At 55.8% G+C, this 15,545-nt stretch overlaps 1 protein-coding gene across 1 annotated transcript; it reads right to left on the reverse strand.

The window, feature by feature from the left end:
• Positions 1-7,646: 7,646 nt before the first annotated feature.
• PSMD13 (proteasome (prosome, macropain) 26S subunit, non-ATPase, 13) lies at positions 7,647-15,481 on the reverse strand (the record flags this gene model as incomplete). Its single annotated transcript, XM_010001454.1, has 12 exons — positions 7,647-7,742; positions 8,458-8,574; positions 9,677-9,757; positions 10,568-10,630; positions 11,281-11,406; positions 11,479-11,558; positions 11,976-12,147; positions 13,925-14,011; positions 14,176-14,219; positions 14,515-14,570; positions 14,664-14,698; positions 15,410-15,481. Coding segments are annotated over 12 exons (1,029 nt in total), but the record flags the coding sequence as incomplete, so codon positions are not given.
• Between the last annotated feature and the right edge of the window lie 64 nt (positions 15,482-15,545).

The following is a 15,545-nucleotide window of genomic DNA, read 5'->3' on the forward strand; positions in this document are numbered from 1 at the left end:
ACCTAGCCCTGATCCAACCCAGCCCCAGCCCAGCCCCAGCCCCAGCCCAGAGCCAGCCCCAGCCCTGACCCAACCCAGACCCAGACCCAGCCCAGACCCAGCCCTGACCCAGCCCAGCCCCACAGCCCCAGGACACACCGGCCCCTTCCCCTGCATCTCCCATGGCAGCGAGTGTGGGTCAGCACTGACATGTGACACAGCCCCAAGCTCAGAGGAGGGAAGATCAAATCCCCGTGGAAGCAAAACCTTGAAAGTAGAAGCAGAGGCCAAGTGGATGTTCGTGACACCAGCTGCTCTCTGGGGCTGAAGGACACGGAGCTCAGCCCAGCCACAACCAGAACCTCTGAAGCAGAGATGAAGTGAGAGCAGACAGAGAAACAACAGTTTGCTTGGTGGGAACGGGGGCCTTCATGGTTTTTTCTCCTGTTTTCCTTTGGTTCTCCAACGGGAGATGCTGGAGGTCTGGCTCATGGCTCAATGGCAGCAGCCAATCCACTGCATCCTGTCAAAGCCTGGTCCCAAGAACAGGCACAGCCATGGGGCCAGGAGGAGCACGAGGTCACAGACCAGGTTGGGGACCTGGCGTGAGCTCCCACGGAAGAGGGGGGCACAGAAAGGGCCTTTGTCCTTCCTCCTCACCCCGGGGTCCAGCCAGGCTGAACAGGACCAAGGGAGGGTTTTCCATGGGCACACCTGGTACTGGGTCCTGGAGTGGCCTTCCTGCCAAAAAGCACCCAGGGAGGAAGCTGAGGAGAAGGAGGGGGAGCAGCAAGGCTGGCTGGGTTAAAAAGCAGCTGCCAAACACCTTCCTCACCAAACCAGAGCTCTCCTGTGTCAGCTGCTCCTGGTCTGCTCCTCCAAGAATATCAAGGGAAATCCATTCATCACATCCATCCTTTACCACCAGCTGATTCCCCAGCTTCTCAAGGATTCCTTTTGGTCCTTTTCTTTAGCTCCTGTCCAAAACAAAATCTGCAAGGCTTTACTCCTCAGGGAGATTATCCTCCCAATGCTCACAGAACTTGCCCAGCTGCCTGGATCACAGGGGCCACTCTTGCTGCCACTCCAGTTAAACCCAGCAACATTCCCCAGCATGAGCTTTGACCACGGACAAGACACTTCATCTCCAGCAGCAACAGAGGTTTCTAGGTAGGTTTTCAGGACGGGACTGAGGCTCAGGAACATCCTTCACGCCCTCAACTGCTGAACACTGCTGGTGGCAGGAGGGCACCTGAGATGCCAGCTTTGGTTTTGATCTAGAAAATCAACTGTTGGCTCTGGGGGAAGCAGGTTAATGTGAAATGCCATCCAGGGGGGGGTTTGCTGGAGTCACTTACTCCTGTCCCTTGTCTTACTGAGGCAGATGTGAAACTGCTGGAAAGAAAAGCCCTCACTGGGGGAGGCTGCACCACCCCCAGCTTTGGGTCTGCTGCAGAGGTCTCTGCCTGCCAGGGGGCTGGAGAAGGGCTCTGACAAGCAGGGAACCCAAGGGAAATCCTTGGGAAAGGCAGCTGCAAACAGCAGGTACAAGGTAAGAGGATTCTGCTACTGCTTTTGAATTCCAGCACTCAGCTTTTGTCAACAAACGTGTGTTTGAGCAGTCATGGTCTGTACAGCCCTTCCTGCCATTTTTACAGCAAAAACATTGTGGTTTGGGTGTTGAACAGGCACAGCCATGGGGCCAGGAGGAGCACGAGGTCACAGACCAGGTTGGGGACCTGGCGTGAGCTCCCACGGAAGAGGGGGGCACAGAAAGGGCCTTTGTCCTTCCTCCTCACCCCGGGGTCCAGCCAGGCTGAACAGGACCAAGGGAGGGTTTTCCATGGGCACACCTGGTACTGGGTCCTGGAGTGGCCTTCCTGCCAAAAAGCACCCAGGGAGGAAGCTGAGGAGAAGGAGGGGGAGCAGCAAGGCTGGCTGGGTTAAAAAGCAGCTGCCAAACACCTTCCTCACCAAACCAGAGCTCTCCTGTGTCAGCTGCTCCTGGTCTGCTCCTCCAAGAATATCAAGGGAAATCCATTCATCACATCCATCCTTTACCACCAGCTGATTCCCCAGCTTCTCAAGGATTCCTTTTGGTCCTTTTCTTTAGCTCCTGTCCAAAACAAAATCTGCAAGGCTTTACTCCTCAGGGAGATTATCCTCCCAATGCTCACAGAACTTGCCCAGCTGCCTGGATCACAGGGGCCACTCTTGCTGCCACTCCAGTTAAACCCAGCAACATTCCCCAGCATGAGCTTTGACCACGGACAAGACACTTCATCTCCAGCAGCAACAGAGGTTTCTAGGTAGGTTTTCAGGACGGGACTGAGGCTCAGGAACATCCTTCACGCCCTCAACTGCTGAACACTGCTGGTGGCAGGAGGGCACCTGAGATGCCAGCTTTGGTTTTGATCTAGAAAATCAACTGTTGGCTCTGGGGGAAGCAGGTTAATGTGAAATGTCATCCAGGGGGGGGTTTGCTGGAGTCACTTACTCCTGTCCCTTGTCTTACTGAGGCAGATGTGAAACTGCTGGAAAGAAAAGCCCTCACTGGGGGAGGCTGCACCACCCCCAGCTTTGGGTCTGCTGCAGAGGTCTCTGCCTGCCAGGGGGCTGGAGAAGGGCTCTGACAAGCAGGGAACCCAAGGGAAATCCTTGGGAAAGGCAGCTGCAAACAGCAGGTACAAGGTAAGAGGATTCTGCTACTGCTTTTGAATTCCAGCACTCAGCTTTTGTCAACAAACGTGTGTTTGAGCAGTCATGGTCTGTACAGCCCTTCCTGCCATTTTTACAGCAAAAACATTGTGGTTTGGGTGTTACACACATTTAAAAGCCCAAGATAAGAGGTTTGCACTCCTGCAGAGCGTGGCAGAGAGGTCCCACTTTAGGGGCTGGAGACATGGGTTCTGACCTCAGAGGCACGAGGAGCTGGGTGCTGCTGGGGAGAAAGGAAAAAGCACAACATTTAGGGGAGAAAAAAAGAGAAAAGGGTAGTAATTTGGGAAAATCTTGCCCTTTAAGGCTGTCCACAGCCGTGCCCTTGTGGAGCAGCAGGCCCCGTGCTGAGGGGGGCAGCAGGGGGTGGTGGCAGTGGTGACAGACTGGGCAGCTGCAGCCCGGCCAGAGGAGCAGTGCTCACCCTGCTCGCCCTGCCGTGGCCATGTGGGGCTTCCAGAGGGGCTCCCGGCTCCTGGGCACCCTGCTGCAGACCCCCCGGGCTCAGCTCTCCCACAAGCCCCCTGAACACCAACTCTCTGCTGCTGTGAGTAGCTTGGGGGAGGCGAGAAGAGGGGGGGACTTGCTGCTAGGGACACCCTGGTTGGAGGGACACAAATCCCCTTTGTGTTATCAACTAATTAATTTCGTTGGGAGTCGGAAGAGAATGGGAAGGGGGGAAGGTGCCCCCAGAGCTGTGCAAGCTCCAGCCTGCTCCCCCCCTTAGGCTCTTGCTTCCATTTTATTTTATCCTTTCAGCCCCTTTTTTAACTGTTGGGGTTTAGGGTACATGCTGAGGGTCCCCTGCATTTCCCCCGGGGAGGTGAAGCCATGGGGCAGCCCCAGGACCTCAGGGAGGAGGTGGCAGAGGCACAGGCAGTGCCCTGAGGGACCCTGACAGCACAGGGACAGACCTGGGCCCCAGGTACCCCCATTTCATGGGACACTCACCCCAAAGCAGGTGTCCCCGTGGGCAAGGATGGGGTCTGCTGCCATTGCAGAGCCAGGGCTGGCAGGTCGCTCCCTCTGGGGATGATCCCCACCAGCTGCAGGGACCCTCCTGGGCTGGGCAAGATGAGCTTGGGAAAAGGAGCTTTTCACCAGAAATCCTGGCTGTTTTTTACCTCCACCCCTTGGCTTGTGGAGTTGACCCCCTGCTGCCTTTCCAAGGTCTGCAACAAAGAGTCTGGAGGCTCTTTTTCTAGCCAAATAAAAACGGGAATAAAGGTGTCAGTGAAAAGGGTTAAGTCCTGGTGCACCAGAAATAGAAGAGGCTGCTGCTGGTTGCAATTCATACCTCAAAGTCATTTGAAAGTCAGGCAAGAGCTGCTTTGGGAAACCCTGGGAGGCCAAGCCCAGGCCTGGGTGGGTTCTGAAGGTCACAGCTGCTCTGGATTCCCAGCCAGTACCAGGACAGAAGCACTGGGAGAGGGAAAGCAGCCCCCAGAGTGCCCAGCCTGGCCAGTGCTGGTGGGAGCTGCTGTGCTCACCCACCCCCAGCCCCAGGGGGGTGTGTGCCCTGCAGCATGGGGCTGGGAGAGCCAGGAGTGGGGACAAACCTGTGCCTCAGCTGTGGCAGGGGTGGCAGCACCCGTGAGCAGCTGTTCCCGCAGCCCCGGGCAGGACGGGGGGTCCTGCTGCCATCCCACTGATCCCTGCTCTCCCCCAGGAACAAGCCATCGCCCTCTCCGTCATGTTCGTGTCCTTCCTGGCCCCCACAGCCTGGATCTTGGCACACGTGGAGCACTACAAGAGCAGGGCAGAGTGAGAGGAGCCACCCGAGAGCAGCAGTGTGAGGAGGTGACCAAGGACAGGTCTTCACCGGGAACCAGCTCTCTGGGTTGGGTCATTAAAACTCACATCAGCATGAATGGCCTGTTGGTTTTGCTTCCACCCGGTGCTGGTGGTGGGGAATGGCTCTGTCCTGCTGCTGGGAGTGTTCCCACAGGAGCTGCAGCAGGGAGGGCTTCCCACTCCCGCTCCTCCTGCGGCACACGGGGCGGCACGGCCGGGCGCTGCTCCCAGCACCAACCAGGAAGCCAAAAGCAAATTAAATTCCTAGTAAGGAAATACCCAGAGGCTGCGAGGGGCACCCAGGGCAGCCTGCAGCCCAGGTGCTGCTCATCTAACTCCCTCCTGCACAAAGAGCCTCTTCTCCACTCCCAAACACCCCGCGTTACTGGTATGAGGAGCCAGCCCAGCCCTGCTGGAAGGTTTGGGCAGCAAATAATAATTCCAGGGATCTTGGAAAAACCTCTGGAGCAACTGTCCTAATTCATTAGCCCCAGAACTTCACACCCACTTCAGGGAGCTGCTCAGACATTTACCTCCAAGCCAGCACTGCCCGCAGCACAGGAGGGCTGGCAGGGGGTTTTGGTGCCCATCCCAAGGGACAAGCCCTGCCAAGGGACTGCTCTCCAGTCCCCACCAGCAGGGACACACCAGGGGCGTTTGTCCCTTCAAAGCCTTTTCCTGCCCTTTGCTAGGAAAGGACAAAACATTTCCCTGCCCAGAACACTTGTCGTGTGCTCTTCTGGGGTCAGTGCAAGTGGCAGCAGGAGTGAGCTCTGGGGGACAGGGTGACACCTGCACAGGAGGCCACAGTGCCCGAGGCAGGGGAACAGAGCAGCCCCACGGGCACTCCAGGAGCTGACCCAGCAGGGGGAGAGCAAACCCAGCACACATGGGCAGGGAAGAGGCAGGCACTGGGAACCCAGCTCCCAGGCAGGAAGTTTAGGCCAGAACTGATCAGAGGCAGAAGGGAGAAGGGTGACCAGCTGCAGGGTCTGACCTTCTGGTGGCTTTGGTCCCCTTCACCTGCAGAGCAGCCCAGCCTCAGAGCTGCAGAATCCTAGAGTGGCAGGTTGGAAGGATCATGTGCTCCAACCTCTCCAGGTGCCACTACAGTTGATATGAGGTGGCTCAGCACGTTGTCCAGCTGAGACTTCCAACTGTCCAATGTGTGGGAATCTACCACTTTCCTTGGGAGATTATTCCAATGTTTGACTGTCCTGTTGGTGAAAAATTTACCTCTTGTGTCCAATGGGAATGTCCCCAGCAGCAACTTGTGCCCAGGACCCCTTGTATTTTCCAAGGGACTCCTTGTAAATAGGGAGTCTCTATCTGCTCTCTCTGTCCCCGTGCTAGTTTGAAGCCCCGAGTCAAGACAGCAAACCAGAACACACCCAGAAAGTCAGAATTTCAGCAGAATCTTGTTCGTGACACCAGAGAACTGAACTGGTAACCACAGCCCTGGGATCATCTGGGTGCAGTGAAGCAAGATCTGACCACAGAGCTGAGGGCAGCAGCTTTTAAAAAATCCACTCACCTCTGCAGGGATTTAGCCAGGGGTGTGAGCAGCACGTTGTCCAGCTGAGACTTCCAACTGTCCAATGTGTGGGAATCTACCACTTTCCTTGGGAGATTATTCCAATGTTTGACTGTCCTGTTGGTGAAAAATTTACCTCTTGTGTCCAATGGGAATGTCCCCAGCAGCAACTTGTGCCCAGGACCCCTTGTATTTTCCAAGGGACTCCTTGTAAATAGGGAGTCTCTATCTGCTCTCTCTGTCCCCGTGCTAGTTTGAAGCCCCGAGTCAAGACAGCAAACCAGAACACACCCAGAAAGTCAGAATTTCAGCAGAATCTTGTTCGTGACACCAGAGAACTGAACTGGTAACCACAGCCCTGGGATCATCTGGGTGCAGTGAAGCAAGATCTGACCACAGAGCTGAGGGCAGCAGCTTTTAAAAAATCCACTCACCTCTGCAGGGATTTAGCCAGGGGTGTGAGCAGCACTTGGATCCATTTAGAGCTGCTATGAACCTCAAAGCAGTTTGCTGTTACTGCCCTACACTTAGGAGCATTATGCATCCAGATGGATACTTGGATGCAGCCTCCACTGCAGATCTGCATTCCTGGACACGCACAGTTATCCCACATCCTGATAAAGGAAGCAGCAACAACAGGGGAAAACCCTTCCCTTGCAAAAAAGCTTTTGAAGTAGCAGTTATTAAGAGGCAAAACCAGACAAAAACTTGTCTCAGGCCTTGTCGGTCAGTGCTGCTTCCTTAGCTGCAGGAAAGATCAGTGTTCTGAAAAGGAAGGAAACTGACAATACAGTACATCCCGAGGTATTAACAGCTGAGATCCTGCCCAGGGGGGTGTTGAGGTCTGAAACTTCAAGGGAAGAGTCTTTCTGAACAGCTCAGAGCCCTGACTGTGAGTGATGGAGAGGACAGACTACGGAAAGGGAAGGCAGAGAAGTTTATTCCAACAATACTGTCACACCTCACTGCAGTACAAAGTGTTGGTAAAAGACAAACACCCCCAAAAGTTTTTATATCCAAAAGGATATAAGAACACATCCACTGAGCAGTGATCCTGGGAGAACCCTTTGATGGAGTAAACAGTCCCTCTGCTGCAGGCGAGGAGGGAGAGGTGGTGGGGAGAGGGCAAACAGGGAGATGGAGTCAGTGCTGCTGCTTGGGGGCAGCTGCAGGGGCAGGGGGAGAGGTCCCCAGGGAAGGGCACGTCCTCCCAAGGCAACACACCAAGCACCACCACACAGCAGGGTCAGGCACCTCCCCACATGTGTGTGTGTGAAGGAGCTTCTGCTGCCCCTGCAGCACACAGCCACCTCACCCCAGCAGCCAGGGGACACCAGGGGGACACCAGTGACACACCAGCCACCACCGAGCCCCTGCCCCCTCCACCCCTGCCCATCTTCCATAGGAGCAGGACAGAGCTCTCGTGGCCAGAGCCACCAGTGCCAGCACCTGGGGAATCTTGACTCCAAGCACCAAAGGGTCCCACAGCGAAAGGCCACTTGCTGCTCCCTCAGGAAGCTGCTCCCCCCCTGCCCACCCACCCCACACCCCAGCACAGCTGGTGCTGAATGCTGCCAGCACCAGCAGCAGAACTGCTCTCCCAGGGGCAGTGCAATGTCCTCTAGGTCAGGATGTCATGAGCTTGGTGCTCCACCAGCATCTCCATGCTCCTCACATCCGTGCACCAGAACTCCAGGCGGTCCTTCATCCCCTTGATCTGCAAGGCAAGCCCAGGAGAAGCTCAGCTGCTGGAGGTACAACATTCACCTTCATGACAAGCACTTGGGATCCCCAACACCTTCTCAAAACCCCCCACACCCAGGACAGATGCTACTTCACCTCTTTTACCATCAAAATGGCAATGTTTCAAATCCAGCTGGAAAGCACACCAGGAATTGTTTGCAGCGACTATTCCATGTCTGGATCTTACTGGGTTTTTTTAAGGCCAGGGCACCCTGTACAGCCTCACAAAGTGTTTGTTGTGAGGAGGGAAGCTCAGCACCTCTACCACCCTGTGACCACCTCTGGCCCAGAAACACCAAGATTTTGTTTCGTGCATTTAGGCCACAAGCAGCCACACAAGAGGCCTGCATCTCTCTGGAAAGCAGCACCACCATATTTCTGCTCTCTGGTGGTTTGTGTGGTTTTCACAGAGAAGTGTCACAAACAACCTTCTCTGCCTTCTGACAGATTTCTAACTATTTCCTGCAAAACACAGATACCAAACCCACCACAGACCTAAGGCAAGAGCCAAAGAGAACACAGAGTCGTGAGGAAGGTCAAGGTACTTCCTCATTCCCTCAGCACCTTCAAGCAACACTAAGAAGACTAATCCCCAGCCAGCACCCCTGCACAGTCCTTATTTTCACTTCTGAGTCACCTCACACAAGAAAACAAGTCAGTGCTGCCTTAATACTCCAGCTGTTCATTACCTGTTGCAAATCCAGCACACGTGGTTGGACCCATGTCATGTGCACCTTCTTGTCCACTTCATCAATGCTGCCCTTCACCAGCCCCACTGACAGTGCCTTCATCACCAGCAGCTCCACCTACAACACAACCACCACCCCAGGGAACAACTGGGAGTCACCCAGTTTCCCCCCTGAGAGGAACAACACCTTTGGATGGCACTAGCAGCCTCCCTCACACCCACACTCCTTCAGGTTCTAGCACCTTGAGACTCCACACCTAAATACACAGGAGACATTTCCTTAAGAGCAGATTTATTCTCTCTGAAATCCCAGGAAGAACAAGGTAACTTGAAACAAGTCAACATGGATTTGCCACGGGCAAGGTGACCAGTATGATTGCCTTTTTAAATTAAGTGACTTGTTCAATGACCAAGGAGAGGGCTGTAGGTGTCCTGTGCCTTTTAGCAAAGTGCTCAGCAAGCCCTTCCACCACATCCTGGACAGGCTGATAAGTTACAGAACAGAAAGGAACCCCAGGACAAGGAGAAAACCAGCTAAACCCCCAAGTTCACACAGTGGTGGTCAGTGGCTTGAACAGGCAGCTAGTCACAAGTCATGCTCCTCAGGGGTTTGGTAACTATCTTTTAACTAGCTGGATGACACTGTCACTGCTGGCACCAAACTGGAGAACTTGACATTATGAAATCTGATTTATCCTGCCTAGGTCAGAGGCAGCTTGGGGCTACTTCATCACAGCCTTCCTGTACCCACAAGGCAGGGGAGGCAGGAGGTGCTGTTTTCACTGGATGGACAGTGAAAGGACAAGAGACCACAGGCAGGATCTGCTTCAGCAGGGACTGTGTCTGGGTGACAGAAGAAAATTCTGCACCGTGAGAAAAACTAAACATCAGGGACATTTCCCTGCTGGAAACACTCAAGGCAGCTTGGCAGGGCCCTGCATGTCCTGATCCAGAGGCTTGCTTTCCACAGCAGGTGGGAACAGGTTACCTACAGAGCTCTCTTCCAACTTCAGCCCATGACTAAGAATCTCCAGAAGTGCATTTATCAAGAACCAGAGCACTAAGCAGCCAGCTCCTTCTTAAAAAAAAATATTCTCCAAATGCAGGAGAAGAGGGCAGAACCTTTCTATCCAGAGCCCACCCACAGGAGCAGATCAATCCAGACACTTCCAGGTCTCCAGGACCTGGACACTGGTGAGTTTGCCTAAACCTGAGCTCACCTCGTTCACGGTGACTTTGGCACTCTGGGCAATCTCCTCAAAGCTGAGCTGCCTGTGGTTGGCAGGCCGGGTGAAAGTCATCTGAACTCAAGGGAACAAAGCAGGAAATCAGCTCCCTCTCCCACTCCTTCCCCACAGCTCCCCCTGTACCCCCTGCTGAGCCCTCCTCTGCTGCCTTTCCCCAAAATACTCCAAATAAACATGCACTGATGGCAGCAGCAGGAGTCCCAGCCCCTCCTCCTGCACACACCCCTGGCTGCTCCCAGCAGATTTCCTGAGCTCCTTCACCACCTCCACATTAAGCAGATTGATCTGTGAGGGAATGTCCCAGCGTGTGTCAGGGACAACACTGGTGGTGGCAAAACTCCCTCCCAGTGCAGCACCCCAGAGGAGCACCTACATACACACCCACTGCCACCCAGCTGGGTGTGGGCTGTGTACACACAGACACCACCTGCCAGGTAACTCAATATGCAAATTTTTCAAACAGGTGCAGGACCACAGAGGTTTATACTCCAGTATTGCCTGGGAAGGGCAGAGCCAAAGCCTCCAGTGGCAGGAGCTCAGCTCTTGAGTGCTCAGGGTTGCCAGAAGGGGAAGGATTTTCAGTCCTTAGGAGACTGTGATTTCAAGAGTGTTTTAGAAATCTTTGTTCCTTCCCCCCCTTTCCACATCCTGCCTGGAAGAGCAGGCCCTTGAAACAACAAACAAGAAGCTCCAGGCTTTTCCCCGGCAGTACTTGCCTTTGGGCACCACCTAGAGGCAACATCTGCAGGAACTGCTTAGAGTCAGTGTCCCTGGAGCAGTGACCCAGTGTCCCCAGCAGAGGAGCAGTGCCAGCGGTGGGAGCAGCCCCTGCCCCTCCCCACACTCACCCTCCTCTCAGCTCACCTCCATAAGACACAACAGCTGAATCTTCTGCAGCAGAAGTGCCTCGTTTGCAGCCAGGTCTGGCTGCAAGAGGAGAAAATGGAACAAGTTCATTATTGCTTTTTTTGTTTCTCCCCAGAGCAGCAGCATGGAGCAGCCTGCAAGGACCCACCTGGGGACTCCATACCAGGGAGGGGGCTGCTACAGCCCACCCACTGCCCAGCAGTGTTCCATAAATGACCCATAAGAGCTGCACAATTAAATGCAGCACTTGGGACAGCAGGAACCTTCTATCACAGGCCACAGCCTTGTGCAAGTGGATGCACAAGCTGGCCTGTGAATTGCTGCTGTGTCAGTAGTTCCTGGCTCAGGGCAGTTAACACCCAACAGCCCTGGCTTCCTCAGCCTTCCCAGAACACGAGGGAAAGCCACTGGAAGCAGTTTAACCCTGGGAATGAATGCCATTGGGGAAATTAAACCAGATATTATCTTCAGGTGCAGGACTGGGTGGCAGTTTGTGTGCCTGGCCCTTGGCTTCCATAGCACCTCCCTTTACCCTTCAATCCACCAGACCCAGAGGGAAGCCAAAGGAAAACCCAGCAGTTCACACCAAGACGCAAGCAGCGCCGCCAGGACCACAGGGATGCTCCAGAGCCAGGGATCCTGGAGGCCAAGGCCTGCAGACCCCCCAGTGCCCCCTGGCACACCCAGCAGGGCAGCAGCTCCTGCCTCACCTGCTGGCCCCAGGACGACCTGAGGCCCTGGAAGGTCTCGACGTTGCCGCTGTTGAAGGCGTAGAGGGTGTCGATCAGCCACTGCCGCTCCGTGCCCCGCAGCGACTCCAGCACCGGGTGCATCAGCTGGGGGGGCAGGGGCAGCGGCAGGGGGGGCCCGGCCCAGACACCCCCCCAGGGCCAGGCAGCACCACTCACCAGCTCCCCAAAGTTATAGACACCTTCCCCCAGGAGCCCCGCCAGGCCCAGGGTAAAGGCCCTTTCCTGCTGCTCTGAGACTGCAAAGAAACAAAGGGAAGACCCCAAACGGCAACAGTCAGGGGAGGCAGCAGCCCCAGCCCCCCTCACCCTCCTCCCTGTGCCTGTCTTAAATTACCCTCAACTCTCCCCAGCCTGGGAGTGAGGAGCCTGCAGCACCACAGCAAGGGCCACTGTTTGCATCCACAGTGAAGATTTTTGGGAAGCAGAACCAACCACCCCTTCTGGTGGGAGAGCTTCCCCCCCCCTCCCATCACCTCAGGGCAGCTGAGGAGCTGAATCCTCCTGAGCCATTCCCCGGTGGGCTCCTCTTCTTCCCAGCTAGATCCCAACCAGAGCAGATTCCAAATACTGCTGGGAGACCCTGCTCTCTGCCAGCACATCTATTTGGGGTGCAGGCCAGGGGCTGAGGAGCAGGGATGTGTGCTGGGGGGTACCTGGCAGGTCCTTGACGTCGATGCAGCCCAGGAAGCGCAGAGCGTCCTTGTAGTAGCAGGCGTGGTTCCCCACGGTCTGGTGGTACTTGCTGGAGAAGTCATAGAACCGGCTGTGCACGGAGGTCACCCCAGGGAGGTTGTTCAGCATCTCCTCCACCTCCTCGATGGTCTCCTGGCAGGGGGGGGAGGAGGAGAACCTGGTGCAGGTGCCCCTCAAACACACACACACGTGCTCTCGGCCTTACAGCCACCCGGTGGGAGAGCAGGTGGGAGCACAGACCCTGCCCCCCAGACCCTGCCCTCCCAGCAGGTTAAGGAAAACCCACCCCACCACCAGCACCCCCAGAGGAGCCCCTGCAGCCACACTGACACACACCCACATCCACACATTACGGACCCAAACCCATCACAGCTGGTACTTGCTCTAAGAGATGTAAAAGCTGCACTGCAGGAAAAAAGAAACCAGCTTTGCTTCAAGAGACGGTTCTAGAAAAGCTAAGAGGGGAAAACCCCAACACAGCACAGGGATGAGACCTAACCAGTCACTGTTAGCAGCTCACCACCCTGCTGCTGGACTGAGGACACCCTCTGCACTGGGACTGAAACACAGCACAACACTCCTCCCCTCTTCCCACACCAGCAGCTGCAGGCACCTGAACCTGACCAAACCTTCAGAGATTGGCTCCCACGTTCTATCCATTGTGTTTTTATGGCCTACAAGAGGTAAGGCAGAACCCCAGGTCCTCCTGGAAACGCCAAGAGCTGCAAATTCATCATCCTCTCACTCAGGCCTGAAGCACAGGCACACCCAGGCTGCAGGGGGTCACCAGCGTGGCCTGGCTGGCTCTGCTGGGGCTGTCCCCTCACCTTGGTGACCTGCAGGTCCCCGATGTTCAGCTTGAGGGCCCCGATGGCTGTCTTGCACAGAATGACAGCCTCATCACTGCTCTTCACCTGTGGACACACAGAGGGTCACCCTGCAGCCAGGGAGAGGGGGCAGGGGGGTCACCCAACAGCTGGGGGGGCTCTTGCTGCTGCCTCTTCAGCAGTACCACATACACTTGTATGTAACACAACTCCTGGAGGGGGATCACCAGAAAAAAACATTTCAAAAATACCTTTTCTCGAGTCTTTTCCAGAAAAGTAAGGGCCACATTGGGATCTGGAGGGGGGGAAAGAAAAACAAGGCAGTATGACTAGAACTCCTGGGGAACTGAGGTTGTTCAGCATCTCCTCCACCTCCTCGATGGTCTCCTGGCAGGGGGGGGAGGAGGAGAACCTGGTGCAGGTGCCCCTCAAACACACACACACGTGCTCTCGGCCTTACAGCCACCCGGTGGGAGAGCAGGTGGGAGCACAGACCCTGCCCCCCAGACCCTGCCCTCCCAGCAGGTTAAAAAAAACCCACCCCACCACCAGCACCCCCAGAGGAGCCCCTGCAGCCACACTGACACACACCCACATCCACACATTACGGACCCAAACCCATCACAGCTGGTACTTGCTCTAAGAGATGTAAAAGCTGCACTGCAGGAAAAAAGAAACCAGCTTTGCTTCAAGAGACGGTTCTAGAAAAGCTAAGAGGGGAAAACCCCAACACAGCACAGGGATGAGAACTAACCAGTCACTGTTAGCAGCTCACCACCCTGCTGCTGGACTGAGGACACCCTCTGCACTGGGACTGAAACACAGCACAACACTCCTCCCCTCTTCCCACACCAGCAGCTGCAGGCACCTGAACCTGACCAAACCTTCAGAGATTGGCTCCCACGTTCTATCCATTGTGTTTTTATGGCCTACAAGAGGTAAGGCAGAACCCCAGGTCCTCCTGGAAACGCCAAGAGCTGCAAATTCATCATCCTCTCACTCAGGCCTGAAGCACAGGCACACCCAGGCTGCAGGGGGTCACCAGCGTGGCCTGGCTGGCTCTGCTGGGGCTGTCCCCTCACCTTGGTGACCTGCAGGTCCCCGATGTTCAGCTTGAGGGCCCCGATGGCTGTCTTGCACAGAATGACAGCCTCATCACTGCTCTTCACCTGTGGACACACAGAGGGTCACCCTGCAGCCAGGGAGAGGGGGCAGGGGGGTCACCCAACAGCTGGGGGGGCTCTTGCTGCTGCCTCTTCAGCAGTACCACATACACTTGTATGTAACACAACTCCTGGAGGGGGATCACCAGAAAAAAACATTTCAAAAATACCTTTTCTCGAGTCTTTTCCAGAAAAGTAAGGGCCACATTGGGATCTGGAGGGGGGGAAAGAAAAACAGGGCAGCATGACTAGAACTCCTGGGGAACTCAACCTCACCCTACAAATGCAGCCTTTGCTGGGTGCGGGGAGACTGGCCTGTCTCTTGTACCAGAGGTGCTGCCCTCACAAGCCAGGCTCTGTGCTCCCCAGCAGAGCAGCAATTATTCAAGCTGGTGCTTTCCCCTCTCACCACCCCAGGCAGAGCAGACCCAGCACTGAAGAGGTCACTGCTGCTGACACCCAGTCAGGTCCCCCAGGGGAACCGCAGTGCGAGGGGCGCGGACACGTACCCGTCATCTGCCGAACCACGTGCAGGATGATCTCCACCAGGGACAGGGGGTTCACCCTGCAACACAGAGCGGGTGGCAGCAGAGTCCCCCAGGCCCCCAGCAGAGCCCCCTGAGCCCCCCAGAGCCCAGCCCCCAGCAGACACACTCACCTGTGCTCGAACTCGCTGATGAAGTTCTCGTAGAGCTGCGGGCACAAGGAGCAGTCAGGGCACAGACACCTGGTTCCAGCAGGGCACTGGCTGGGCCCTGGGCCCCAGCACCCCCCCAGCACTGCCCACACCTCCTCCTGTCAGGCAATCCTCTCCCTGGTGTCCTGCCCCCAGCACCTCCCCAGCTACCCACGAGCCTAAGGACAAAGCTCTCCCCTTTCTCCAGAAGGGACTGTCTCTAGAGACCCACTAACTTGGAAATATCTCCTGGGAAATGGAATTTCAGCTTAAAAACAGAGGAGAGTGGAAGCACATGACTGCCTGTACCACAGAAAGACCATGTTCTTCTCTGCACCAGGGGAAGCAGCTCCCTGAGGGGGCAACAACCTGAGCCCCCCAGGCCCCTGCCAACATCTGGCACCCACCCTGTGCTTGCAGCTGCAGATCCCCTGCTGCAGAAGGGACAGAAAAAGGGCCCCTTGTACCTTTACCAAAAAATATCTCGAGCAAATGAAACTAAAAAGCCATTTGGAAGCCTCCTACATGGACACCTTTAACTTCAGCAAAGCCTCCACACGCCAACCAACTCCCATCCAGTGCACACACCCCAGAAAGCTGGATTCACCCCGAACCAGAGCTCTCCAGGGACAAGCAACAGGCTGCTGGTTTTCCACCAGAGCAAAAAATACCATCACTCCCCTTTGATCCAGAAAGAAAAAGGCCTTGGGAGCAACCGAGCCCTTCACCTTGATGAGTCCATCTCCCTGGGCAAAGCAGGGGTCCTGCACGAAGTCCAACACCTGCAGCGTCAGCTGGTGCCACAGCCTCGGGAGAGAAGAGGGTCAAGTCGGTGGGGTCAGACCGAACCGCAGCTCCCCAGCC

This window comes from Chaetura pelagica, unplaced genomic scaffold (assembly GCF_000747805.2).
Source record: "Chaetura pelagica isolate M959 unplaced genomic scaffold, ChaPel_1.0 scaffold587, whole genome shotgun sequence".
NCBI lineage: Eukaryota > Metazoa > Chordata > Aves > Apodiformes > Apodidae > Chaetura > Chaetura pelagica.